The sequence below is a fragment of the Columba livia genome, chromosome 5 (assembly GCF_036013475.1).
Source record: "Columba livia isolate bColLiv1 breed racing homer chromosome 5, bColLiv1.pat.W.v2, whole genome shotgun sequence".
Taxonomy (NCBI): Eukaryota; Metazoa; Chordata; class Aves; order Columbiformes; family Columbidae; genus Columba; species Columba livia.
In genome coordinates this window covers 67,866,715-67,891,213 of record NC_088606.1, presented here as the reverse complement: position 1 = coordinate 67,891,213, position 24,499 = coordinate 67,866,715, and the positions used below count along the sequence as shown (strand labels likewise).

The window sequence follows — 24,499 nt, the reverse complement described above, 5'->3', positions numbered from 1 at the left end:
TGTAACAAATTTTATTCTTAGATCCCGAGTTATTATTATTGCTTTAAGTTGTTAGACCACGCTAAGCAAGCCCACAACAGGATCCAGGTTAGATATTTAATCATGAAAAGAAATCCTCTTGCAGGAATTACTGGTTGCTCTGCTTAGACTGAATGAAAATAAAGCTCCAGATGGGTGAAATCTGCCAGCCGAGGCCCGGGGACCTGCCTCGACCCGCAGCTTCTGCCCCGCGCATTGCTGGGCTCCATCTCCGGTGCTGTCCACCGCCAGCAGGTCACCTCCAAGGGTGCTGCAGACCTTCCCTGCTTCCAGACGGCAGCAGTTAAACCGAGTCGCTGCAGCTCCTGGCTTATTAAACTGTTTCACAGTATTATTTTCAGGCTTCCCACGTGCTTTACCACGCATTCCATAGATTTTCTTCCCAGTCTTTCTGAGCTTGGAAGAGAAATCTCATTTTCTTCATCTCTCATCATGTTTTCTATCCCCCTTTTCTCCAGCTGTACCTCCCGTATTTTATTTCTCTACTCACATAACCGCCATCCACAAAGAGATGCGATGGGTTCTGCTTAGAGAGCAAAGTGCATTTGCTCTGGAAGGGCTGGAAATTCGGGGTTTTTTCAGCCAACCCCACAACCTGTTGGCAGGAGGAGCAGGAGCTGCCAGAGCCCTTTGGGTATTAAATTCCTAATCGGGGCGGTTTTCTGGAGGCCGGTGCCGAGAGGCCCCGTGGCGGGAAGCAGGAAGGGCGTGCCGGATGCCGCCGTTCAAAACCGAAACCCTGCCGGCACGTGGGACGGGGATTTGGGGCAGCGCCAGGTCCTTCTGCAGGGTCCCCCCGTCCCGCTGCCCCGGTGATGCGGTGAGTCCCTCACGGCACGGCCGGGATGCGGTGCCAAGAGACGGGGTTGTCCCCGGGGCTGGGGGACTCCGCAGCTCCCAGGCTGGTAACAAACCCCCCAGGGTGCTTTTTTGGGTGTTTTTGGGGGGACATCCTCATGGTGCTGGACCCTGCAGCCCTGTTGACCTTGCCACGTTGGGGTGACTGTCCCCATTCCTTCTAGCGCAGGGAGAACTGGGCTGTATGGGACAAACTCGCTGCCCAGCCCCAAAACCTCATCATGATTTCCAACCATTGGTACTTCCAGGTGACATCCCGCAATGGCAGGGGAAGAGGGTGCGTTAGCCGTCCTCTTACGAGCTCTGCAGGGTCTCACTGTTAAAGACTTCCAGGAGTTTAAGACGAAGTTATCGGCGGTTCCCATGGAAAGAGGATGGAATATCCCCAAGGATTCCCTGGCCAAGGCCGCCCACCCCTGCGCGCTCGTCAGCTCCATGAGCAGCATCTACAGCCAAGACACTGCGATGGACATCGCGATCGGGTTGTTCCAAGAGATGAACCAGAGAGACCTCGCAGAGAAACTCCTGGCTGAGCAGGAGAAAGGTAGGAAACCAGCGTATATTTTGTTTTTCTTTGTCTCTTTTTGCCCCTTGAGTGATCCTGGATACAAGCAGAAGTTGGTAAGAGCAGGTTTTGGTTTCTCAGGGAGCCTGGAAACACAACGATGTCCTGGCAGGCAGCCGCACAGGTCCTTTCCTCCCAGCATGGGGATTAAGGACATTTCTGCAGAGCACGTATTTGGTGACTCTTTGGAGCCAGAAGCATCCCCAGGATGGTCCCTTCAGCCCCAGGGACACGAGCAGAGGGGGACGAAAGCTGCAGGTGGCCCCAGGCAATTGCATTTGCTCTCAGGGTGGATGAGGATCACAGGGTGGGTTGATGGATCAGGATGATGGGGACACCCAGGAGAGGAGAAGGACCCTCCTAACTGACCAGAAGCCCTAAATTCTCACAGACAATGTCCTTAGTGCCTCTGCCGGACGTAGAAAAGCCCGAGCATTGGAACAAGCGTCTCATTGGTGTGTCGGGAGCACAGTTGGGCTGGCTGGGGCTTCTCAGGGATCCCCAGCTTGGGGCTGACTCTGCTTCTGGCCAGCACAGGGTACAAGCAGGAATACAGAGAGCACGTGGTCCAGGAGTTCTGCTGCTACAAAGAGGTGAACGCCCGTCTCGGGGAGAACCTGTCTATCAGCAGACGCTACACCGACCTGACCATCGCCAGGAAGCCCTGGAGCAAACACAGAGGTGAACACGAAGGTGTGGACACCAGCCATGGATGTGCTGATGCTGGCAATGGAGCAGCCACTGTCACCGTCACTGCACAAACGCTGCTTAAACCTGGCGAAGATGGGCAAACACCGCAGGTTGTGGTGCTGGTGGGGGCCCCGGGGATGGGGAAGACGATGACAGTCAGGAAGGTGATGGTGGGGTGGGTGGAAGGGGCCCTCTACACGCAGTTTGACTACATCTTCTGCATAGACTGCAAGAACATTGCCCTCACCAGGGAAGCGAGCGTGGTGGACCTCATTTCCACGTGCTGCCCTCACAGGCGAACACCAGCTGGGAAGATCCTGGCTGACCAGAAGAAGATCTTGTTCATTTTTGATGGCTTTGAGGCCTTGGGATTTTCTTTGGTTCAGCCCAAAGATGAGCTGAGCTCTAACCCATGGGAAGTGAAGCCGCTGGAAACCACCCTGATGAGCTTGTTGAAGAAAAGTGTTCTCCCCGAGTCCTCCTTGCTCATCACCACGAGGCCAACGGCTCTCCAAAGCCTGGGGCGGTGCCTGGAGAGAGAGTATTACGCAGAAATACTGGGATTTTCAGCAGCCATGAGGGAGGAATATTTCCACAGGCATTTGGAGAATGCCAATAAAGCCGACGTGGCCTTCAGGTTTACCAGAGGCAACAAGATGCTCTACAGCCTGTGCATCATCCCTGTCATGAACTGGATCGTCTGCACCATCCTCGAACAAGAGCTTTCCAAGAAGAAAAACCTTGTTGAGTGCTCTAAACCCATCACGCAGATGAGTGTGTTCTACCTCTCCTGGTTACTGAAGTTCAGAGGTGGGGACAACCCACGGGACCTCCAGCGATTCCTCCCCAGGCTTTGCTCCTTGGCTGCGGATGGCATCTGGAAGCACAAGGTTCTCTTTGAGGAGGCAGACATCAAGGACCACAGCTTGGACCAGCCAGACCTTCTCCCCCTCTTCCTCAATGAGAAGATCTCACAGAAAGACCATGGAAACATATACAGCTTCACCCACCTGCACCTCCAAGAGTTTTTTGCAGCAATGTTTTATGTTCTGGAGGACAATGAGGAAATGGTCAGTGACTTGGGGGCTCTCACAAAGGACATAAATATGTTATTAGAAACCTATAGTGAGTCCAGGAAGGATTTGAACTTAACAGTGCGATTCCTGTTTGGGCTGGTAAGCCAAAAATCAATAGAGCATGTGGACAAAATCACCGGGTGCAGAATATCACGACGAGCCAGGGAAGATCTGCTGAGGTGGCTTCAGAAGAGGCACAGGGGCATCGCCCATCCCGGCCAAGCACCGAAGGTGTCAGATTTGGATGCTTTACACTTTGTGTTTGAGATGAACGATGAAAGCTGCGCACAAAGCGCCTTGGCTGGTGTCACCGACGTGGACCTGCAGGACATCCAGTTGACCCAATATGACCAAATGGCTCTTTCCTTCTGCATCAGGCAGTGGGGTGGGCTGGGCCGTGTCGCCCTCCGGGGATGCTCCTTCCAGCCTCAGGATCCCAGCGAAGAGCCGACCGTGGCAGAGTCCTGGTGAGTACTGACCCCTCTCTGCTCTAGGGACCCAAAATCGCAAAGACTCCTCCTCCTTCACCCCAAAGGATGGGTTTAAAAGCATTTCAGTTCCTTCCACACGAGCACCAGCTTGTCCCCTCACTGGGGTTTAGTTCATCAGCAGGGGATTTAACTTACTCTTGGGGAGAATTGTGGGGGAATAAGGATCACACAGGCTCCTCCATTCACCGCATGAGATGGGATCGATGGAGGTGGAGCATCTCAGCTCAACTCCCCAGCCCGAACAGGCTCCTCTGCACCTGGGTGTCAATTTGGCGGCTTCTTGCATGCAAAGGGGGGATCCCTGGGGCTGAAATTTTAAGAGCACCCCAAGTTTTGTTTGAGGGCAGATGACTCCTGATCATTTGCATCTCCAAAGCCATGGAGGTGCCACGTGAGACCACTCAAGCTTGAGCAGGGTGTGTGCCGGTGTTGAAGCCGGGACAACCCGGTGCCGGTGAGGGCTGCCCGTGCCCCCCTGGGGCTCTGTCCCCCCACAGCTCCAGCACCCCAGGAGCCGGAGAATGTCCCCATCGGCAGGAAGAGCTGCCCCCCCCCACCTACCTGCTCTGCCGGGCGCTGCGACACCCAGGCAGCCACCTGCAGGTTCTCCGGTAAGAACACAAACCATGACCGCGGTGCCACTGCCAGCACAGGGTGGGGTACAGGTGGGGCCTGGCCACCCCACGGGCTGTGGGGTGCCGGTGGGGGCGCCCAAGCCAGAGGCCAGGGAGTGGGTGCTGCCCCAGCTCCCAGGGACCAGCAGCGGGTGCTAGGAATGGGGCTGGGCACCCATGAGCCTGGGGAGGGTGTGGTCCCTCCCTGCTGATTGGCTGTGCTAAGGATGGGTGTGGTTCCTCCCTGCTGGTCGGTGGGTGGCAGGGGGGTCTACGGCCAGTGGGACAGGGTGTGATGGACTGACGGGGTCTCTGTGTCTCCCCCAGGCTGTACTGGTGCCGGTTGTCCCGGAGCTGCTGCGCGGAGCTGGCGGAGCTGCTGGCCCGTCACCCCAGCCTGGCCCAGCTGGAGCTGGGTGACAGCACACTGGGTGACACCGGCGTGCGCCTGCTCTGCCGGGGGCTGCAGCAGCCTAGCTGCCGCCTGCGCATCCTGCGGTGAGTGGCCCCGGCACCCCCAACACCCCATCTCCCATGGGGTGGAGCACAGGTTCCCCAAAAAGTCCCTCTGGGGTGGCATCATCCCTCTGTCCCACCCTCCCAGGGTGAGGACCTCAAAAGCAGTGTCAACATGGTGGGGACTGTCACCATGGTGGGGTCGAACACTATGGTGGCACCAGCGGCCTTGGGCTGGCTCTGAGGGTCTGTCCCACGGGTCCCAGCAGGCTGCGGTACTCCTGCCTCACCAGCGCCTGCTGCCAGGACCTGGCCACCGCGCTGGCCACCAGCCCCTGCCTGGAGGAGCTGGATTTGTCCTTCAGCGAGGGGCTGCGTGACGCCGGCGTGGAGCTGCTGTGCAAGGGGCTCCGGCACCACGCCTGCCGGCTGCAGACGCTGCGGTAAGGGGACGGGGTCGGGGTTCCCTCCTTCCGCACCCCAATCAGCTCCGGTGAACCCCCCGTCCCCATTTGCCTCGGTCCCGCAGGCTGGGGAGCTGCCGGCTGGCGGGCACCTGCTGCCGAGCGCTGGCTGCTGGGCTGGCCGGGACCTCCCAGCTCACCTGCCTGGACCTGAGCGACAACGAACTGGGAGCTGCTGGTGTCCTGCAGCTCTGCCAGCAGCTCCGGCATCCCGCCTGCCCGCTGCGAACCCTGGGGTAAGGTGCCTGGTGCATCCCTGTCCATCCCCAGCAACCCCAGGACAGCACCCGCTGGGATGCTGGGGGACAGGGAGGAGGGTACCAGCACCCAGGAGGGTGTTTTTAACAGCTTTTCTCCTTTTCTTCCTCTATTTAAAGCCTGAGCACGTGCGGGTTAAACGAGGAAGCACTGCAGGAGCTGGCAGCTCTGCAGGCACTGAAGCCTGAGCTGAAGATCGGGGACCTGCTCGAGCAGGACATGCCGCAGGCTGGGGCCATGGCCCGGCTGCCCTGTCACCGCGGGGTCCTGGCGGGGGGCAGAAAGGTGCCCCCCACCTTTCAGAGAGGTCCCTGCAGCAACCAGAGCCATTTCTAGCACCTGCTCGGTGCTCCTGAATTCAAGGGAAGCCTCCACTGGGTTGAGAATCCCCATGTGCTCTTCCCCGTCCCCACCATGTGTGGGTCCAGCTCCCGCCCTACATCCGCAAAGGATGGCTGATGTAGCAGGATGCGAGGCACGAGCCGTGGAAGTGAATCAATAACCAATTTTGGGTTTTAATAGAGAAAAAAAAAATAACTTTACAGTGAAACAATAAAAAAAAAAAATCGCTGCAGCGCTGCGTGCGGGAGGGACACAGGAGCTGGTTTGCTGCTCTGCTGTGGCCCTGGGCAGCGGGAGGTGACCTCCGTGACCAGGGCCACCCCTCCTTGGGGACAGGGCCCCACCCCCCTGCACCTGTGTCCCCAGGGAAATCCTCACAGCGACGTCCCCAGGGTGCTGCTGCCAACATCGTCATAGTCCCCCGGGGGCTGTGCCGGGGGGTCCCCTGTGGCTTCTGCAGGACTTGAGGGCTGGCAGCTCCCACCTTAGGGGACAGCAAAGGCTGGTGCTTTGCAGGGGCTGCTTTGTGTCCCTGCCGCATCCCCCATGGATCTGCTGCCTGCTCCCTGCCCACGGCCAGACCCCGAGGTGGCTCTGCAGGGGACAGGGCAGCCCTGGCCCCTCTTACCTGTGGGTGGGGGACAGCCCCAGCTCCTCCGTGTCACCCCCTCGGACATGTCCCCAGCGCTGGGAGCGGGGGACACTTCTGGCATGGCTGCAGCATCATCATAGACATCCGGGGAGCTGTGCTGGGCTGGGGACTCTGCCACAGGCACAGGGGACGGGGTGAACCAGAGGCGGTGCAGGGCTCTGGCTGTGCCACCCACCTCTGGCCGGACCACTGGGGATGTCCTGGTGCCACCGGGGCTGCAGGATCTCAGCCAGAGCCCCAGCAGTCATTGATGACGCTAATGACACTAATGACAGCCACAGCTGAGCTGGCTCCCCTGGCTGAGCAGGGCCTGTGTCCCCTCGTGTCCCCAGCACCTGGCCATGTCCCCTCTCCCTGGGGCTCCCAACCACATTGCTGTCCCTGTGTCCCTACCTGCGGCTGCCTTGGGGTCGCTCTCCTCCACACCATCCCCAACGTAATACGGCAGCTTTGTCCCCGACCCCTCTGACAGGGAGCCTGGCCGGGGGAGGACAGGGTTTGGGGTGGCTGGAGCTGGCACCGTGGGCAGCATGGCCCTGGGGGGACCAGGGGACACCCACGTGCCGTAGGAACCATCCAGTGCCACAACACCTGGACCAGCTGGGGCTGTGGGACAGAGTTGCCCCCTCTTTTGGGAGAACCTCCAGGCACGGGGGGGCTGCACCCACCTGAGCCACTGGGCACCTCCTGGTACTCCGGGTCCGGGGTGTAATCCAGCTCCTCGTATACGGCATCAGAGACGGCGTCCGCAGCTCCAGCACGGCCTGAAATGACGGGCAGTGCTCACCCGGGCCCGTGGGGACCGTGGGTGGCACCGGGGTCACCCTCTGAGCCACTCCCTGGAGCGGGAGCCCCAGGACCCCCAAACCGGCTCTGCCCTGGCACCCAACCCCAGGACCCACCTCGGCGCCGAGCCCGGGCACAGCACATCTGCACGGCCAGGGCGCCCAGCGCCAGGAACAGCAGCGTCCCCAGGACCACACACAGGACCGTGGACACCGGCACCGACTCCGCCGCTGCCATCAGGGCGGTGCCGCTGGGGACACCTGCGGGGACACGGCCGGGCGGCGTGAGGAGGGGACCCTGGCCAGCCCAGCACAGCGGGTGCTGCCAGCACAGCCACAGCTACCTGGGGACGGGGTGGGCGTCCCGCTCGTGCCATCAGTGTCCTCGTCACAGGCGACATGGGCGTCCCCGCCAGGGCCGCAGTCCTGCAGGCGCCAGGGTGCCGAGGGACATCGCCAGAGCCAGTGGGTCCCCTTCTCGCAGCCCACCCAGGCCAGCCAGGCGGGGGCCGTGTCCCCGGGGGGCGCAGGCTCCAGCCGCCCCCCGCCCCCGCAGCCCAGCTGGCGGCAGGCGGCGATGGCCGTGGCGGGGCTGGTGCCGTTGGCACAAACGCCGCCCCAGGTGCCGTTGTGCAGCACCTCCAGGCGCCCGGCACAGCGGCTGCTGCCGCCCGCCAGCCGCAGGGACAGCTGATCTGCAAGGGGGGACGGGGGTCACGGCACTGACCGGGGGTGGTCCCCCGGCCCCAGTCTGGGGGTGCACGGCACTGACCTGAGCAGACGGCACCTGCCCCACCACCGCGCCGGCAATCGCTCCGTGCCGAGCCCGGACAAGCCCAGATTGACACCTCGGTCCCGGCGCAGCCACCGGCATCCGGCCACGGCGTCCCCACGCCGGCACCGAAGTGACCTGCTCCCGGTGCCGCCAGCGCCGTGCCACAGCCCAGCTGGCGGCACACGACGGTGGCGTCCGGGAGGTCCCAGGTGTCCTGGCAGGCGGTGGCCCAGGTGCCATTGGCGTAGAGCTCCACGCGCCCGGCGCAGCGCCCGGGGCCACCCGCCAGCCTCACCCGCCGGCTGCCTGCGGGGACACAGGGGACTGGGCTGCGGCGACCGCTCGGGGAGCCGGCACCCCCGGCCCTTCCCGGGACACTCACCGGAGCAGACGACGGCCACCTCCTCGGGGCTACCGGTTGGCGCAGGGGCCGTCCGGGAGACGTTACACCGTGCCAGGCTCTCCTCGGTGCCGGCACACCGCAGCACCACGGTGCCCAAGCCCGGCACACCAGAGACTTTCTCCAGCACGCCGCAGCCCAGCTGCCGGCACACCACGCTGCCAAGCCCGGTGTCCCACGGCCCCCCCGCCACGCGGGCCCATGTCCCGGGGCTCGTGGTCACCTCCAGCCGCCCGTCGCACCGGCTCTCCCCCTCCACCAGCCGCAGGGCTTCGGCAACACCTGCAACATCCCCAGCGGTGCCGTGGGGCCGCAGCACCAGCCGTGTAGAGACCCTGGGGGGATGGCGGCTCAGCCCTCCCCTCGGCCCAGAGGACCCTGTGTCCCTCGCTCCCAAGTCTTAGGGTGCCCCAAAGCCCCTGAGGGCTGTTCCCACACACACCTGAGCAGTTGACGGCTGCGCTGTGGCCGGGGGGACAGGGGGGCCCCCCCAGCACCGCCGCGGGGCACTGTCCCGGGTGCCATTCGTTCCCGTCACAACCGAAGCCATCGCGCCACATCGGCCCGTCCCCCGCGCCGAAGGAGCCTCCCGGCGGCACGGCGATGGCGGCGCCGCAGCCGAGGTGACGGCAGAGGACGTGGGCGTCAGGCAGGTCCCAGCCGGTGGCACAGAGGGACCCCCACGTCCCCCCCACCTCCACCTCCACCCGCCCGGCACAGCCGCTCTCGCCCGCCAGCCGGAAACCCGTGTAGGCTGTGGCAGAGGAATGGGGTTAGAGGGGGGCACGGCGGCACGGGGACCCCCCGACACCCCCCGGTGTCCCCATCGCTTACGGGAGCAGACGATGCCGGCCTGGCTGGTGCAGCCGGGGCTGCGGGGCGGCTGCCGGGAGCAGGCAGAGAGGAGGGCTTCGGTGCCGGAGCACTCGAACCGCAGGTCCCAGAGTGGCCCCGTTCCTGCCCCAGACTGGCCGGTGCCGTGGACGGCGAGCACCGTGCCGCAGCCCAGCTCCCGGCACACCACCTGGCCGGCCTTGACGTCCACGTGCTCCTCACAGACGCTGGCCCAGGTTTGTCCCCTCCGCACCTCCAGCCGCCCGGCGCACGCGGTGTCACCGCCGACCAGCCGGGCAAACCCTGCCAGGAGCGGCACGGGGACGGTGCTGACGGATGTGCCAGCACTGGGGGTGCTAGTGAGGGATGTGCCAGCACCAGCGCGTCCCCAACACTGCCCGGCTCCTACCTTGGCAGGTGACGGCAACATCAAAGCTGTGAGAACCATCAAGGGGTCCCCAGCCGCGGATCTCGCAGTCCCAGAGTGTGGCCTCGTCCCCGCGGCACTCAACGCCAAACAGGCCGATGGGACCATCCGCTTCGCCAAATCTGGCAGTGGCAGTGTAGGCAGCAGTGGCCGAGCCGCAGCCCAGGTGCCGGCACACCACCTGGGCGTCATTCATGTGCCAGGCACCATCTCCCACCGAACCCCATTGGCCCCGCAGCTTCGCCTCCACCCTCCCGGCGCAGGGACCCCCGCCGGCCACCAACCGCAGCTCCACCGCCTCTGCACCGGGACACCAGCACAGCCTCAGCCCTGCCTGGGGACACCCCAGCACACAGCGTGTGTCCCGGCATGGCCAATGTCCCCACCTCACCTTTGCAGATCACCCCCAAGTCCCGCTCATGGTTGCAGTAGTGCTGTCCCCAGCCCCAGTTAGGACACTCGTGCAGCATCTCCTCGGTGCCCCGGCACAAGAAGGGCTGGAGCCAAATCCGGCCGGTGCCCTGCCCGAACGGGGCGTAGACTGACGCCTTGGCCACCCCGCCGCAGCCCAGCTGCCGGCACACCACGGTGGCCCAACTGGTCTCCCAGTCGAAGTGGAAGTTGCAGACGGAGCCCCACTCGCCGTTGTGCTTCACCTCCACCCGCCCGGCGCAGCGCCCGCCGCCGCCCACCAGCCGCAGCTCCCCGGTGCCTGCGGCAAGGACGGTGCTCAGCCCGGCCCAGTGGGTCCCTGTCTGCCCCCTTGCCCACCACCCCACACTCACCCCCGCAGAGCTGCACCCACAGCAACAGCCCCAGCACCCCGACAGGCACCATCGTGCCGTCCCGGCTGCCCCAGCGCGGTGACGCGGGTGATATATCGGCAGTGGGAGCCAATGGAGGTTGCAGCACCTTTTGAGCCGTTATCAGGTGGGTTATCTCTGGGCTGGCAGAACCCCGGCCTCCAATGATCTGCTCCATGCCCAAATATGAGGCTCAGCTCCGCTTCTGGTGTCACACACCCCGTCACCCGGATGGCCCCGGGGGAACCAGCCCCCCCGGGACACCTGCTGCCACCACCTCCCCACCCGTGTGCCCCCGTGGGGCTGATGCTGCTCCCAGAGCCCAGTCCCGATGGCACCAGGATTCACCCAAAATCCTCCCAGACCCTTCACAGTGCCGCCCTGGGCACCAGCACGAGGCAAAGCCCAAGGCCCCCGGCACGCCAGCACCCACCCTTGGGGCGCTCCCCTCCCTGGGGGTGTCTGGAGACCCCACGGGGGACACTGAGGTGACAGCCACCCCCCGGCTCACCGCGGTGTTCGCAGACGGCACATCCCCGGCTCCTTGCGGTGCCGGCGGCACATGGCGGCTCTGCCCACGCTGCCTGCAGGTGCGGCCCCGCTCGCCCCGCGGCGCACGCAGGAAGGAGACGGTTTCCCCAGGCGGGAACCCAGTGTCGGCATCGACCGCACGCGGCTCCCGGCCACCTGCGCTGCCAGCGATAACGCTGTGCTCCGGCACACCGCGGTGACGCCGCTGAGGGGGGAACGCTGCCGGGGGACCCACCTGCCTCACCCAGGACTGAGCACCAGCAAAACCCGCTGGGCACGGGGGGAGGAAGAGAGCGGGAGCTCCCTCGAGGTGTTGGTGTGTGCGGACAAGGACAGGGCTGAGCCACCCATGGCAACGGGACCCGGAGGGCTCCGGCAGCGCTGAGCCGTGCTGGTGACGATGCTCTGGCCGGAGCGGTGTGACACAGAGCAGGGTGAGGAGGGGCTGACATGGCTGCAGCTTTCCCAGCCCAGGAAAAGCCAACAAAGGTGCAGGAACTGCCCAAATCGTGGCGAAGACAGAAACACCCAGAGACACGCAATGTCGGCTGGTGGTGGCATCGCACCGGCTGGGGGGACACACCTCCCTGCGGGACACACCTGCAGGCAGCGCGGGCTTCACCACCACGTCCCACCACCCTCTGCAATGGACCAGGGACCTGCCACCTGCAAACGTCCCCTTGTCACCCCGGGATGGCTTCTGGGTCTGACCCCACCATCCGTGTTACCTGGCACGTCCCCGATGCTGCAGCACAGACCTGCCTGTCCCTCCTGGCCCCAGGGAGCTGCCGGGACGGTGACCCACCATGGCTGGCAGGAGGGGGACACAGCTTTGGTGACCCCAGAGTGGGAGGTCACCCACACCGTACGCCCCAGGGACACCGGGAGCTCCGCCACCGCACCACGGGGCCCTGCCAGAAACGTGCCAGAGCGTCTCCGGCGATTTTTATTACCGAACCCTTCCCTTTCGTCCCAAACGCGGCTCCGCGCATGGCGGGAAGCGGACACGCCGCCGCCGCTGGCCCCGCCCACTGCCCGGAGGCACCGCCCCGCGCGGCGCGCACTCCCGGCCAGCAGGGGGCGCGGCAGCGCGGCCGCGTCGCTCCGGAAAGAGCCGAAGGGCGGCGGAGGCGGCCGAGCCGGGCGGTACAGCCACGAACCTCCAGCCGGTGAAGGTTCCCAAGCACCTCCCCGAAACCGGACACTGATGGGCTATTTTCCCCTCCCCATACAATTCCCAGTTACCCAATATGGTTGAATTTAGCATAAGCAAAATACTGCTTATTATATATATTTATTTTTTTTTTTTACACATCATTATTTCAGCCTTTAACTAATCAAATACAGCTAGGGCTTAATTTCCCCCCACACCTTTTGGAGAGGTCCCTGCACCAACCAGAGCCATTTCTAGCGCCGTTCTCGGTGCTGCTGAATTCAAGGGAAATCGCTGCAGCGCTGCGTGCGGGAGGGACACAGGAGCTGGTTTGCTGCTCTGCTGTGGCCCTGGGCAGCGGGAGGTGACCTCCGTGACCAGGGCCACCCCTCCTCGGGGACAGGGCCCCACCCCCCTGCACCTGTGTCCCCAGGGAAATCCTCACAGCGACGTCCCCAGGGTGCTGCTGCCAACATCGTCATAGTCCGTGTGCCCCGGGGGCTGTGCCGGGGGGTCCCCTGTGGCTTCTGCAGGACTTGAGGGCTGGCAGCTCCCACCTTAGGGGACAGCAAAGGCTGGTGCTTTGCAGGGGCTGCTTTGTGTCCCTGCCGCATCCCCCATGGATCTGCTGCCTGCTCCCTGCCCACGGCCAGACCCCGAGGTGGCTCTGCAGGGGACAGGGCAGCCCTGGCCCCTCTTACCTGTGGGTGGGGGACAGCCCCAGCTCCTCCGTGTCACCCCCTCGGACATGTCCCCAGCGCTGGGAGCGGGGGACACTTCTGGCACGGCTGCAGCATCATCATAGACATCCGGGGAGCTGTGCTGGGCTGGGGACTCTGCCACAGGCACAGGGGACGGGGTGAACCAGAGGCGGTGCAGGGCTCTGGCTGTGCCACCCACCTCTGGCCGGACCACTGGGGATGTCCTGGTGCCACCGGGGCTGCAGGATCTCAGCCAGAGCCCCAGCAGTCATTGATGACGCTAATGACACTAATGACAGCCACAGCTGAGCTGGCTCCCCTGGCTGAGCAGGGCCTGTGTCCCCTCGTGTCCCCAGCACCTGGCCATGTCCCCTCTCCCTGGGGCTCCCCAGCACGTTCCTGTGCCTGTGTCCCTACCTGGCGCTGCCTTGGGGTCGCTCTCCTCCACACCATCCCCAATGTAATACGGCAGCTTTGTCCCCGACCCCTCTGACAGGGAGCCTGGCCGGGGGAGGACAGGGTTTGGGGTGGCTGGAGCTGGCACCGTGGGCAGCATGGCCCTGGGGGGACCAGGGGACACCCACGTGCCGTAGGAACCATCCAGTGCCGCAACACAAGGACCAGCTGGGGCTGTGGGAAAGAGTTGCCCCCTCTTTTGGGAGAACCTCCAGGCACGGGGGGGCTGCACCCACCTGAGCCACTGGGCACCTCCTGGTACTCCGGGTCCGGGGTGTAATCCAGCTCCTCGTATACGGCATCAGAGACGGCGTCCGCAGCTCCAGCACGGCCTGAAACGACGGGCAGTGCTCACCCGGGCCCGTGGGGACCGTGGGTGGCACCGGGGTCACCCTCTGAGCCACTCCCTGGAGCGGGAGCCTCAGGACCCCCAAACCGGCTCTGCCCCGGCACCCACCCCCAGGACCCACCTCGGCGCCGAGCCCGGGCACAGCACATCTGCACGGCCAGGGCGCCCAGCGCCAGGAACAGCAGCGTCCCCAGGACCACACACAGGACCGTGGACACCGGCACCGACCCCACTGCTGCCGTCAGGGCGGTGCCGCTGGGGACACCTGCGGGGACACGGCCGGGCGGCGTGAGGAGGGGACCCTGGCCAGCCCAGCACAGCGGGTGCTGCCGGCACGGGCACAGCTACCTGGGGATGGGGTGGGCGTCCCACTCGTGCCATCAGTGTCCTCGTCACAGGCGACATGGGCGTCCCCGCCAGGGCCGCAGTCCTGCAGGCGCCAGGGTGCCGAGGGACATCGCCAGAGCCAGTGGGTCCCCTTCTCGCAGCCCACCCAGGCCAGCCAGGCGGGGGCCGTGTCCCCGGGGGGCGCAGGCTCCAGCCGCCCCCCGCCCCCGCAGCCCAGCTGGCGGCAGGCGGCGATGGCCGTGGCGGGGCTGGTGCCGTTGGCACAAATGCCGCCCCAGGTGCCGTTGTGCAGCACCTCCAGGCGCCCGGCACAGCGGCCGCTGCCGCCCGCCAGCCGCAGGGACAGCTGATCTGCAAGGGGGGACGGGGGTCACGGCACTGACCGGGGATGGCCCCCCGGCCCCAGTCTGGGGGTGCACGGCACTGACCTGAGCAGACGGCACCTGCCCCACCACCGCGCCGGCAATCGCTCCGTGCCGAGCCCAGACAAGCCCAGATTGACACCTCGGTCCCGGTGCAGCCACCGGCATCCGGCCACGGCGTCCCCACGCCGGCACCGAAGTGACCTGCTCCCGGTGCCGCCAGCGCCGTGCCACAGCCCAGCTGGCGGCACACGACGGTGGCGTCCGGGAGGTCCCAGGTGTCCTGGCAGGCGGTGGCCCAGGTGCCATTGGCGTAGAGCTCCACGCGCCCGGCGCAGCGCCCGGGGCCACCCGCCAGCCTCACCCGCCGGCTGCCTGCGGGGACACAGGGGACTGGGCTGCGGCGACCGCTCGGGGAGCCGGCACCCCCGGACCTTCCCGGGACACTCACCCGAGCAGACGACGGCCACCTCCTCGGGGCTGCCGGTTGGCGCGGGGGCCGTCCCGGAGACGTTGCACCGTGCCAGGCTCTCCTCGGTGCCGGCACACCGCAGCACCACGGTGCCCAAGCCCGGCACACCAGAGACTTTCTCCAGCACGCCGCAGCCCAGCTGCCGGCACACCACGCTGCCAAGCCCGGTGTCCCACGGCCCCCCCGCCACGCGGGCCCATGTCCCGGGGCTCGTGGTCACCTCCAGCCGCCCGTCGCACCGGCTCTCCCCCTCCACCAGCCGCAGGGCTTCGGCAACACCTGCAACATCCCCAGCGGTGCCGTGGGGCCGCAGCACCAGCCGTGTAGAGACCCTGGGGGGATGGCGGCTCAGCCCTCCCCTCGGCCCAGAGGACTCTGTGTCCCTCGCTCCCAAGTCTTAGGGTGCCCCAAAGCCCCTGAGGGCTGTTCCCACACACACCTGAGCAGTTGACGGCTGCGGTGTGGCCGGGGGGACAGGGAGGCTCCCCCAGCACCGCCGCGGGGCACTGGCCCGGGTGCCATTCGTTCCCGTCACAACCGAAGCCATCGCGCCACATCGGCCCGTCCCCCGCGCCGAAGGAGCCTCCCGGCGGCACGGCGATGGCAGCGCCGCAGCCGAGGTGGCGGCAGAGGACGTGGGCGTCGGGCAGGTCCCAGCCGGTGGCACAGAGGGACCCCCACGTCCCCCCCACCTCCACCTCCACCCGCCCGGCACAGCCGCTCTCGCCCGCCAGCCGGAAACCCGTGTAGGCTGTGGCAGAGGAATGGGGTTAGAGGGGGGCACGGCAGCGCGGGGACCCCCCGACACCCCCCGGTGTCCCCATCGCTTACGGGAGCAGACGATGCCGGCCTGGCTGGTGCAGCCGGGGCTGCGGGGCGGCTGCCGGGAGCAGGCAGAGAGGAGGGTTTCGGTGCCGGAGCACTCGAACCGCAGGTCCCAGAGCGGCCCCGTTCCTGCCCCAGACTGGCCGGTGCCGTGGACGGCGAGCACCGTGCCGCAGCCCAGCTCCCGGCACACCACCTGGCCGGCCTTGACGTCCACGTGCTCCTCACAGACGCTGGCCCAGGTTTGTCCCCTCCGCACCTCCAGCCGCCCGGCGCACGCGGTGTCACCGCCGACCAGCCGGGCAAACCCTGCCAGGAGCGGCACGGGGACGGTGCTGACGGATGTGCCAGCACTGGGGGTGCTAGTGAGGGATGTGCCAGCACCAGCGCGTCCCCAACACTGCCCGGCTCCTACCTTGGCAGGCGACGGCAACGTCAAAGCTGTGAGAACCATCAATGGGTCCCCAGCCACGGATCTCGCAGTCCCAGAGCGTGGCCTCGTCCCCACGGCACTCAACGATACTCAGGCTGATGGGACCGTCCCCTTTGCCAAAGCTGGCAGCAGCGGTGTAGGCACCGGTGGCCGAGCCGCAGCCCAGATGCCGACACACCACCTCGGCTTCCTTCATGTGCCAGGCGTAATCTGCCACCGAGCCCCACTGGCCACGCAGCTTCGCCTCCACCCTCCCGGCGCAGGGACCCCCGCCGGCCACCAACCGCAGCTCCACCGCCTCTGCACCGGGACACCAGCACAGCCTCAGCCCTGCCTGGGGACACCCCAGCACACAGCGTGTGTCCCGGCATGGCCAATGTCCCCACCTCACCTCCGCAGGTCACACCCAGGTCCCGATCGTGGCCACAGTAGTGCTGTCCCCAGCCAAAGTGAGGACACTCGTGCAACATCTCCTCGGTGCCCTGGCACCAGAACGGGTGCAGCCAAATCCGGCCGGTGCCGTGCCCGAACGGGGCGTAGGCTGACGCCTTGGCCACCCCACCGCAGTGTAGTTGCCGGCACACCACGGTGGCCCAACTGGTCTCCCAGTCGAAGTGTAGGTTGCACACGGAGCCCCACTCGCCGTTGTGCTTCACCTCCACCCGCCCGGCGCAGCGCCCGCCGCCGCCCACCAGCCGCAGCTCCCCGGTGCCTGCGGCAAGGACGGTGCTCAGCCCGGCCCAGTGGGTCCCTGTCTCCCCGGGGGTCCCTGTCCCACTGCTCCCCTCGCCCCGCGCTCACCCCCGCAGAGCTGCACCCACAGCAACAGCCCCAGCACCCCGACAGGCACCATCGTGCCGTCCCGGCTGCCCCAGCGCGGTGACACGGGTGATATATCGGCAGTGGGAGCCAATGGAGGTTGCAGCACCTTTTGAGCCGTTATCAGGCGGGTTATCTCTGGGCTGGCAGAACCCCGGCCTCCAATGATCTGCTCCATGCCCAAATATGAGGCTCAGCTCCGCTTCTGGTGTCACACACCCCGTCACCCGGATGGCCCCGGGGGAACCAGCCCCCCCGGGACACCTGCTGCCACCACCTCCCCACCCGTGTGCCCCCGTGGGGCTGATGCTGCTCCCAGAGCCCAGTCCCGATGGCACCAGGATTCACCCAAAATCCTCCCAGACCCTTCACAGTGCCGCCCTGGGCACCAGCACGAGGCAAAGCCCAAGGCCCCCGGCACGCCAGCACCCACCCTTGGGGTGCTCCCCTCCCTGGGGGTGTCTGGAGACCCCACGGGGGACACTGAGGTGACAGCCACCCCCCGGCTCACCGCGGTGTTCGCAGACGGCACATCCCCGGCTCCTTGCGGTGCCGGCGGCACATGGCGGCTCTGCCCGCGCTGCCTGCAGGTGCGGCCCCGCTCGCCCCGCGGCGCACGCAGGAAGGAGACGGTTTCCCCAGGCGGGAACCCAGTGTCGGCATCGACCGCACGCGGCTCCCGGCCACCTGCGCTGCCAGCGATAACGCTGTGCTCCGGCACACCGCGGTGACGCCGCTGAGGGGGGAACGCTGCCGGGGGACCCACCTGCCTCACCCAGGACTGAGCACCAGCAAAACCCGCTGGGCACGGGGGGAGGAAGAGAGCGGGAGCTCCCTCGAGGTGTTGGTGTGTGCGGACAAGGACAGGGCTGAGCCACCCATGGCAGCGGGACCCGGAGGGCTCCGGCAGCGCTGAGCCGTGCTGGTGACGATGCTCTGGCCGGAGCGGTGTGACACGGAGCAGGGTGAGGAGGGGCTGACATGGCTGCAGCTTTCCCAGCCCAGGAAAAGCCAACAAAGGTGCAGGAACTGCCCAAATCGTGGCGAAGACAGAAACACCCAGAGACGCGCAATGGCGACTGGTGGTGGCATCGCACCGGCTGGGGGGACACACCTCCCTGCGGGACACACCTGCAGGCAGCGCGGGCTGCAGCACCACGTCCCACCGCCCTCTGCAATGGACCAGGGACCTGCCACCTGCAAACGTCCCCTTGTCACCACGGGATGGCTTCTGGGTCTGACCCCACCATCCGTGTTACCTGGCACGTCCCCGATGCTGCAGCACAGACCTGCCTGTCCCTCCTGGCCCCAGGGAGCTGCCGGGACGGTGACTCACCATGGCTGGCAGGAGGGGGACACAGCTTTGGTGACCCCAGAGTGGGAGGTCACCCACACCGTACGCCCCAGGGACACCGGGAGCTCCGCCACCGCACCACGGGGCCCTGCCAGAAAGGTGCCAGAGCGTCTCCGGCGATTTTTATTACCGAATCCTTCCCTTTCGCCCCAAACGCGGCTCCGCGCATGGCGGGAAGCGGACACGCCGCCGCCGCTGGCCCCGCCCACTGCCCGGAGGCACCGCCCCGCGCGGCGCGCACTCCCGGCCAGCAGGGGGCGCCGCAGCGCGGCCGCGTCGCTCCGGAAAGAGCCGAAGGGCGGCGGAGGCGGCCGAGCCGGGCGGTACAGCCGCGAACCTCCAGCCGGTGAAGGTTCCCAAGCACCTCCCCGAAACCGGACACTGATGGGCTATTTTCCCCTCCCCATACAATTCCCAGTTACCCAATATGTTTGAATTTAGCATAAGCAAAATACTGCTTATTATATATATTTATTTTTTTTTTTACACATAATTATTTCAGCCTTTAACTAATCAAATACAGCTAGGGCTTAATTTCCCCCCCCACCTTTCGGAGAGGTCCCTGCACCAACCAGAGCCATTTCTAGCGCCGTTCTCGGTGCTGCTGAGTTCAAGGGAAATCGCTGCAGCGCTGCGTGCGGGAGGGACACAGGAGCTGGTTTGCTGCTCTGCTGTGGCCCTGGGCAGCGGGAGGTGACCTCCGTGACCAGGGCCACCCCTCCTCGGGGACAGGGCCCCACCCCCCTGCACCTGTGTCCCCAGGGAAATCCTCACAGCGACGTCCCCAGGGTGCTGCTGCCAACATCGTCATAGTCCGTGTGCCCCGGGGGCTGTGCCGGGGGGTCCCCTGTGGCTTCTGCAGGACTTGAGGGCTGGCAGCTCCCACCTTAGGGGACAGCAAAGGCTGGTGCTTTGCAGGGGCTGCTTTGTGTCCCTGCCGCATCCCCCATGGATCTGCTGCCTGCTCCCTGCCCACGGCCAGACCCCGAGGTGGCTCTGCAGGGGACAGGGCAGCCCTGGCCCCTCTTACCTGTGGGTGGGGGACAGCCCCAGCTCCTCCGTGTCACCCCCTCGGACATGTCCCCAGCGCTGGGAGCGGGGGACACTTCTGGCACGGCTGCAGCATCATCATAGACATCCGGGGAGCTGTGCTGGGCTGGGGACTCTGCCACAGGCACAGGGGACGGGGTGAACCAGAGGCGGTGCAGGGCTCTGGCTGTGCCACCCACCTCTGGCCGGACCACTGGGGATGTCCTGGTGCCACCGGGGCTGCAGGATCTCAGCCAGAGCCCCAGCAGTCATTGATGACGCTAATGACACTAATGACAGCCACAGCTGAGCTGGCTCCCCTGGCTGAGCAGGGCCTGTGTCCCCTCGTGTCCCCAGCACCTGGCCATGTCCCCTCTCCCTGGGGCTCCCAACCACATTGCTGTCCCTGTGTCCCTACCTGCGGCTGCCTTGGGGTCTCTCTCCTCCACACCATCCCCAACGTAATACGGCAGCTTTGTCCCCGACCCCTCTGACAGGGAGCCTGGCCGGGGGAGGACAGGGTTTGGGGTGGCTGGAGCTGGCACCGTGGGCAGCATGGCCCTGGGGGGACCAGGGGACACCCACGTGCCGTAGGAACCATCCAGTGCCACAACACCTGGACCAGCTGGGGCTGTGGGACAGAGTTGCCCCCTCTTTTGGGAGAACCTCCAGGCACGGGGGGGCTGCACCCACCTGAGCCACTGGGCACCTCCTGGTACTCCGGGTCCGGGGTGTAATCCAGCTCCTCGTATACGGCATCAGAGACGGCGTCCGCAGCTCCAGCACGGCCTGAAATGACGGGCAGTGCTCACCCGGGCCCGTGGGGACCGTGGGTGGCACCGGGGTCACCCTCTGAGCCACTCCCTGGAGCGGGAGCCCCAGGACCCCCAAACCGGCTCTGCCCTGGCACCCAACCCCAGGACCCACCTCGGCGCCGAGCCCGGGCACAGGACATCTGCACGGCCAGGGCGCCCAGCGCCAGGAACAGCAGCGTCCCCAGGACCACACACAGGACCGTGGACACCGGCACCGACCCCACTGCTGCCGTCAGGGCGGTGCTGCTGGGGACACCTGCGGGGACACGGCCGGGCGGCGTGAGGAGGGGACTCTGGCCAGCCCAGCACAGCGGGTGCTGCCGGCACGGGCACAGCTACCTGGGGACGGGGTGGGCGTCCCGCTCGTGCCATCAGTGTCCTCGTCACAGGCGACATGGGCGTCCCCGCCAGGGCCGCAGTCCTGCAGGCGCCAGGGTGCCGAGGGACATTGCCAGAGCCAGTGGGTCCCCTTCTCGCAGCCCACCCAGGCCAGCCAGGCGGGGGCCGTGTCCCCGGGGGGCGCAGGCTCCAGCCGCCCCCCGCCCCCGCAGCCCAGCTGGCGGCAGGCGGCGATGGCCGTGGCGGGGCTGGTGCCGTTGGCACAAACGCCGCCCCAGGTGCCGTTGTGCAGCACCTCCAGGCGCCCGGCACAGCGGCCGCTGCCGCCCGCCAGCCGCAGGGACAGCTGATCTGCAAGGGGGGACGGGGGTCAAGGCACTGACCGGGGATGGCCCCCCGGCCCCAGTCTGGGGGTGCACGGCACTGACCTGAGCAGACGGCACCTGCCCCACCACCGCGCCGGCAATCGCTCCGTGCCGAGCCCAGACAGGCCCAGATTGACGCCTCGGTCCCGGTGCAGCCACCGGCATCCGGCCACGGCGTTCCCACTCCGGCACCGAAGTGACCTGCTCCCGGTGCCGCCAGCGCCGTGCCACAGCCCAGCTGGCGGCACACGACGGTGGCGTCCGGGAGGTCCCAGGTGTCCTGGCAGGCGGTGGCCCAGGTGCCATTGGCGTAGAGCTCCACGCGCCCGGCGCAGCGCCCGGGGCCACCCGCCAGCCTCACCCGCCGGCTGCCTGCGGGGACACAGGGGACCGGGCTGCGGCGACCGCTCGGGGAGCCGGCACCCCCGGCCCTTCCCGGGACACTCACCCGAGCAGACGACGGCCACCTCCTCGGGGCTGCCGGTTGGCGCGGGGGCCGTCCCGGAGACGTTGCACCGTGCCAGGCTCTCCTCGGTGCCGGCACACCGCAGCACCACGGTGCCCAAGCCCGGCACACCAGAGACTTTCTCCAGCACGCCGCAGCCCAGCTGCCGGCACACCACGCTGCCAAGCCCGGTGTCCCACGGCCCCCCCGCCACGCGGGCCCATGTCCCGGGGCTCGTGGTCACCTCCAGCCGCCCGTCGCACCGGCTCTCCCCCTCCACCAGCCGCAGGGCTTCGGCAACACCTGCAACATCCCCAGCGGTGCCGTGGGGCCGCAGCACCAGCCGTGTAGAGACCCTGGGGGGATGGCGGCTCAGCCCTCCCCTCGGCCCAGAGGACCCTGTGTCCCTCGCTCCCAAGTCTTAGGGTGCCCCAAAGCCCCTGAGGGCTGTTCCCACACACACCTGAGCAGTTGACGGCTGCGCTGTGGCCGGGGGGACAGGGGGGCCCCCCCAGCACCGCCGCGGGGCACTGGCCCGGGTGCCATTCGTTCCCGTCACAACCGAAGCCATCGCGCCACATCGGCCCGTCCCCCGCGCCGAAGGAGCCTCCCGGCGGCACGGCGATGGCGGCGCCGCAGCCGAGGTGGCGGCAGAGGACGTGGGCGTCGGGCAGGTCCCAGCCGGTGGCACAGAGGGACCCCCACGTCCCCCCCACCTCCACCTCCACCCGCCCAGCACAGCCGCTCTCGCCCGCCAGCCGGAAACCCGTGTAGGCTGTGGCAGAGGAATGGGGTTAGAGGGGGGCACGGCAGCGCGGGGACCCCCCGACACCCCCCGGTGTCCCCATCGCTTACGGGAGCAGACGATGCCGGCCTGGCTGGTGCAGCCGGGGCTGCGGGGCGGCTGCCGGGAGCAGGCAGAGAGGAGGGTTTCGGTGCCGGAGCACTCGAACCGCAGGTCCCAGAGTGGCCCCGTTCCTGCCCCAGACTGGCCGGTGCCGTGGACGGCGAGCACCGTGCCGCAGCCCAGCTCCCGGCACACCACCTGGCCGGCCTTGACGTCCACGTGCTCCTCACAGACGCTGGCCCAGGTTTGTCCCCTCCGCACCTCCAGCTGCCCGGCGCACGCGGTGTCACCGCCGACCAGCCGGGCAAACCCTGCCAGGAGCGGCACGGGGACGGTGCTGACGGATGTGCCAGCACTGGGGGTGCTAGTGAGGGATGTGCCAGCACCAGCGCGTCCCCAACACTGCCCGGCTCCTACCTTGGCAGGCGACAGCGACGTCGAAGTCATGAATAGCATCATAGGGTCCCCAGCCACGGATCTCGCAGTCCAAGAGTGTGGCCTCGTCCCCGTGGCAGTTGATGATAGTCAGGCTGACGGGACCGTCCCCTTTGCCAAAGCTGGAGGCGGCAGCATAGGCACTGCTGGCCGAGCCGCAGCCCAGTTGTTGGCACACCACCTCAGCGTCCTCCATGTCCCATATGTCATCTGCCACTGAGCCCCATTGGCCCCGCAGCTTCGCCTCCACCCTCCCGGCGCAGGGACCCCCGCCGGCCACCAACCGCAGCTCCACCGCCTCTGCACCGGGACACCAGCACAGCCTCAGCCCTGCCTGGGGACACCCCAGCACACAGCGTGTGTCCCGGCATGGCCAATGTCCCCACCTCACCTCTGCAGGTCACCCCCACATCCCGCTCATGGTTGCAGTAGTGCTGTCCCCAGCCGAAGTGAGGACACTCGTGCAGCATCTCCTCGGTGCCCCGGCAGAAGAAAGGCTGGAGCCAAATCCGGCCAGTGCCCTGCCCGAACGGGGCGTAGGCTGACGCCTTGGCCACCCCGCCGCAGCCCAGCTGCCGGCACACCACGGTGGCCCAACGGGCATCCCAGTCGAAGTCATAGTTGCACACGGAGCCCCACTCGCCGTTGTGCTTCACCTCCACCCGCCCGGCGCAGCGCCCGCCGCCGCCCACCAGCCGCAGCTCCCCGGTGCCTGCGGCAAGGACGGTGCTCAGCCCGGCCCAGTGGGTCCCTGTCTCCCCGGGGGTCCCTGTCCCACTGCTCCCCTCGCCCCGCGCTCACCCCCGCAGAGCTGCACCCACAGCAACAGCCCCAGCACCCCGACAGGCACCATCGTGCCGTCCCGGCTGCCCCAGCGCGGTGACACGGGTGATATATCGGCAGTGGGAGCCAATGGAGGTTGCAGCACCTTTTGAGCCGTTATCAGGCGGGTTATCTCTGGGCTGGCAGAACCCCGGCCTCCAATGATCTGCTCCATGCCCAAATATGAGGCTCAGCTCCACTTGTGGCGTCACACACATCATCACCCGGATGGCCCCAGGGGAACCAGCCCCCCCGGGACACCTGCTGCCACCACCTCCCCACCCGTGTGCCCCCGTGGGGCTGATGCTGCTCCCAGAGCCCAGTCCCGAGGGCGACAGGATTCACCCAAAATCCTCCCAGACCCTTCACAGTGCCGCCCTGGGCACCAGCACGAGGCAAAGCCCAAGGCCCCTGGCACGCCAGCACCCACCCTTGGGGCACTCCCCTCCCTGGGGGTGTCTGGAGACCCCACGGGGGACACTGAGGTGACAGCCACCCCCCGGCTCACCGCGGTGTTCGCAGACGGCACATCCCCAGCTCCTCGCGGTGCCGGCGGCACATGGCGGCTCTGCCCGCGCTGCCTGCAGGTGCGGCCCCGCTCGCCCCGCGGCGCACGCAGGAAGGAGACGGTTTCCCCAGGCGGGAACCCAGTGTCGGCATCGACCGCATGCGGCTCCCGGCCACCTGCGCTGCCAGCGATAACGCCGTGCTCCGGCACACCGCGGTGACGCCGCTGAGGGGGGAACGCTGCCGGGGGACCCACCTGCCTCACCCAGGACTGAGCACCAGCAAAACCCGCTGGGCACGGGGGGAGGAAGAGAGCGGGAGCTCCCTCGAGGTGTTGGTGTGTGCGGACAAGGACAGGGCTGAGCCACCCATGGCAGCGGGACCCGGAGGGCTCCGGCAGCGCTGAGCCGTGCTGGTGACGATGCTCTGGCCGGAGCGGTGTGACATGGCTGCAGCTTTCCCAGCCCAGGCAAAGCCACCAAAAGTGCAGGAACTGCCCAAATCGTGATGGCAGAAGAAAGGCCCAATACCTGCAGTGGCAGCTGTTGGTGGCATCGCACCGG

General features: G+C 66.7%; 3 protein-coding genes across 6 annotated transcripts; 1 reads left to right on the top strand and 2 right to left on the bottom strand.

The window, feature by feature from the left end:
* The first annotated feature begins 712 nt into the window (after nt 1-712).
* LOC102085873 (NACHT, LRR and PYD domains-containing protein 12) lies at nt 713-6,081 on the top strand. Of its 4 annotated transcripts, none has more exons than XM_021297693.2 (8): nt 713-859; nt 1,146-1,441; nt 2,000-3,695; nt 4,217-4,330; nt 4,661-4,831; nt 5,059-5,232; nt 5,319-5,489; nt 5,631-6,081. In XM_021297693.2, exons 2-8 carry the CDS (start codon nt 1,159-1,161, stop codon nt 5,845-5,847), a joined length of 2,826 nt encoding a protein of 941 aa, XP_021153368.2. In that variant the 5' UTR covers nt 713-859; nt 1,146-1,158; the 3' UTR covers nt 5,848-6,081. The 4 variants fall into 4 exon arrangements, with proteins under 4 accessions (XP_021153368.2, XP_064922436.1, XP_021153365.2 ...); XM_065066364.1 differs by having other exon boundaries at nt 715-944; XM_021297690.2 differs by having other exon boundaries at nt 715-1,441.
* On the bottom strand, nt 6,003-12,336 carry LOC135579674 (scavenger receptor cysteine-rich type 1 protein M130-like). Its single transcript, XM_065066336.1, is given in 15 exon segments — nt 6,003-6,337; nt 6,482-6,616; nt 6,899-6,982; nt 7,174-7,269; nt 7,408-7,551; nt 7,635-7,985; nt 8,063-8,371; nt 8,448-8,747; nt 8,908-9,219; nt 9,300-9,602; nt 9,709-10,103; nt 10,105-10,438; nt 11,041-11,647; nt 11,789-11,870; nt 12,014-12,336. Coding segments are annotated over 15 exon segments (3,876 nt in total). The 5' UTR covers nt 12,328-12,336; the 3' UTR covers nt 6,003-6,227.
* On the bottom strand, nt 12,336-24,148 carry LOC102085698 (uncharacterized). Its single transcript, XM_065066508.1, has 28 exons — nt 23,409-24,148; nt 22,999-23,319; nt 22,590-22,907; nt 22,181-22,483; nt 21,789-22,100; nt 21,329-21,628; nt 20,944-21,252; nt 20,516-20,866; nt 20,289-20,432; nt 20,055-20,150; nt 19,780-19,863; nt 19,363-19,497; nt 19,107-19,218; nt 18,463-18,798; nt 18,238-18,319; nt 17,490-18,096; nt 16,551-16,871; nt 16,142-16,459; nt 15,733-16,035; nt 15,341-15,652; nt 14,881-15,180; nt 14,496-14,804; nt 14,068-14,418; nt 13,841-13,984; nt 13,607-13,702; nt 13,332-13,415; nt 12,915-13,049; nt 12,336-12,770 (listed from the first exon to the last, which is right to left on the bottom strand). The coding sequence occupies exons 1-28, from the start codon at nt 23,602-23,604 to the stop codon at nt 12,655-12,657; spliced, it is 6,795 nt and encodes a 2,264-aa protein (XP_064922580.1). The 5' UTR covers nt 23,605-24,148; the 3' UTR covers nt 12,336-12,654.
* Between the last annotated feature and the right edge of the window lie 351 nt (nt 24,149-24,499).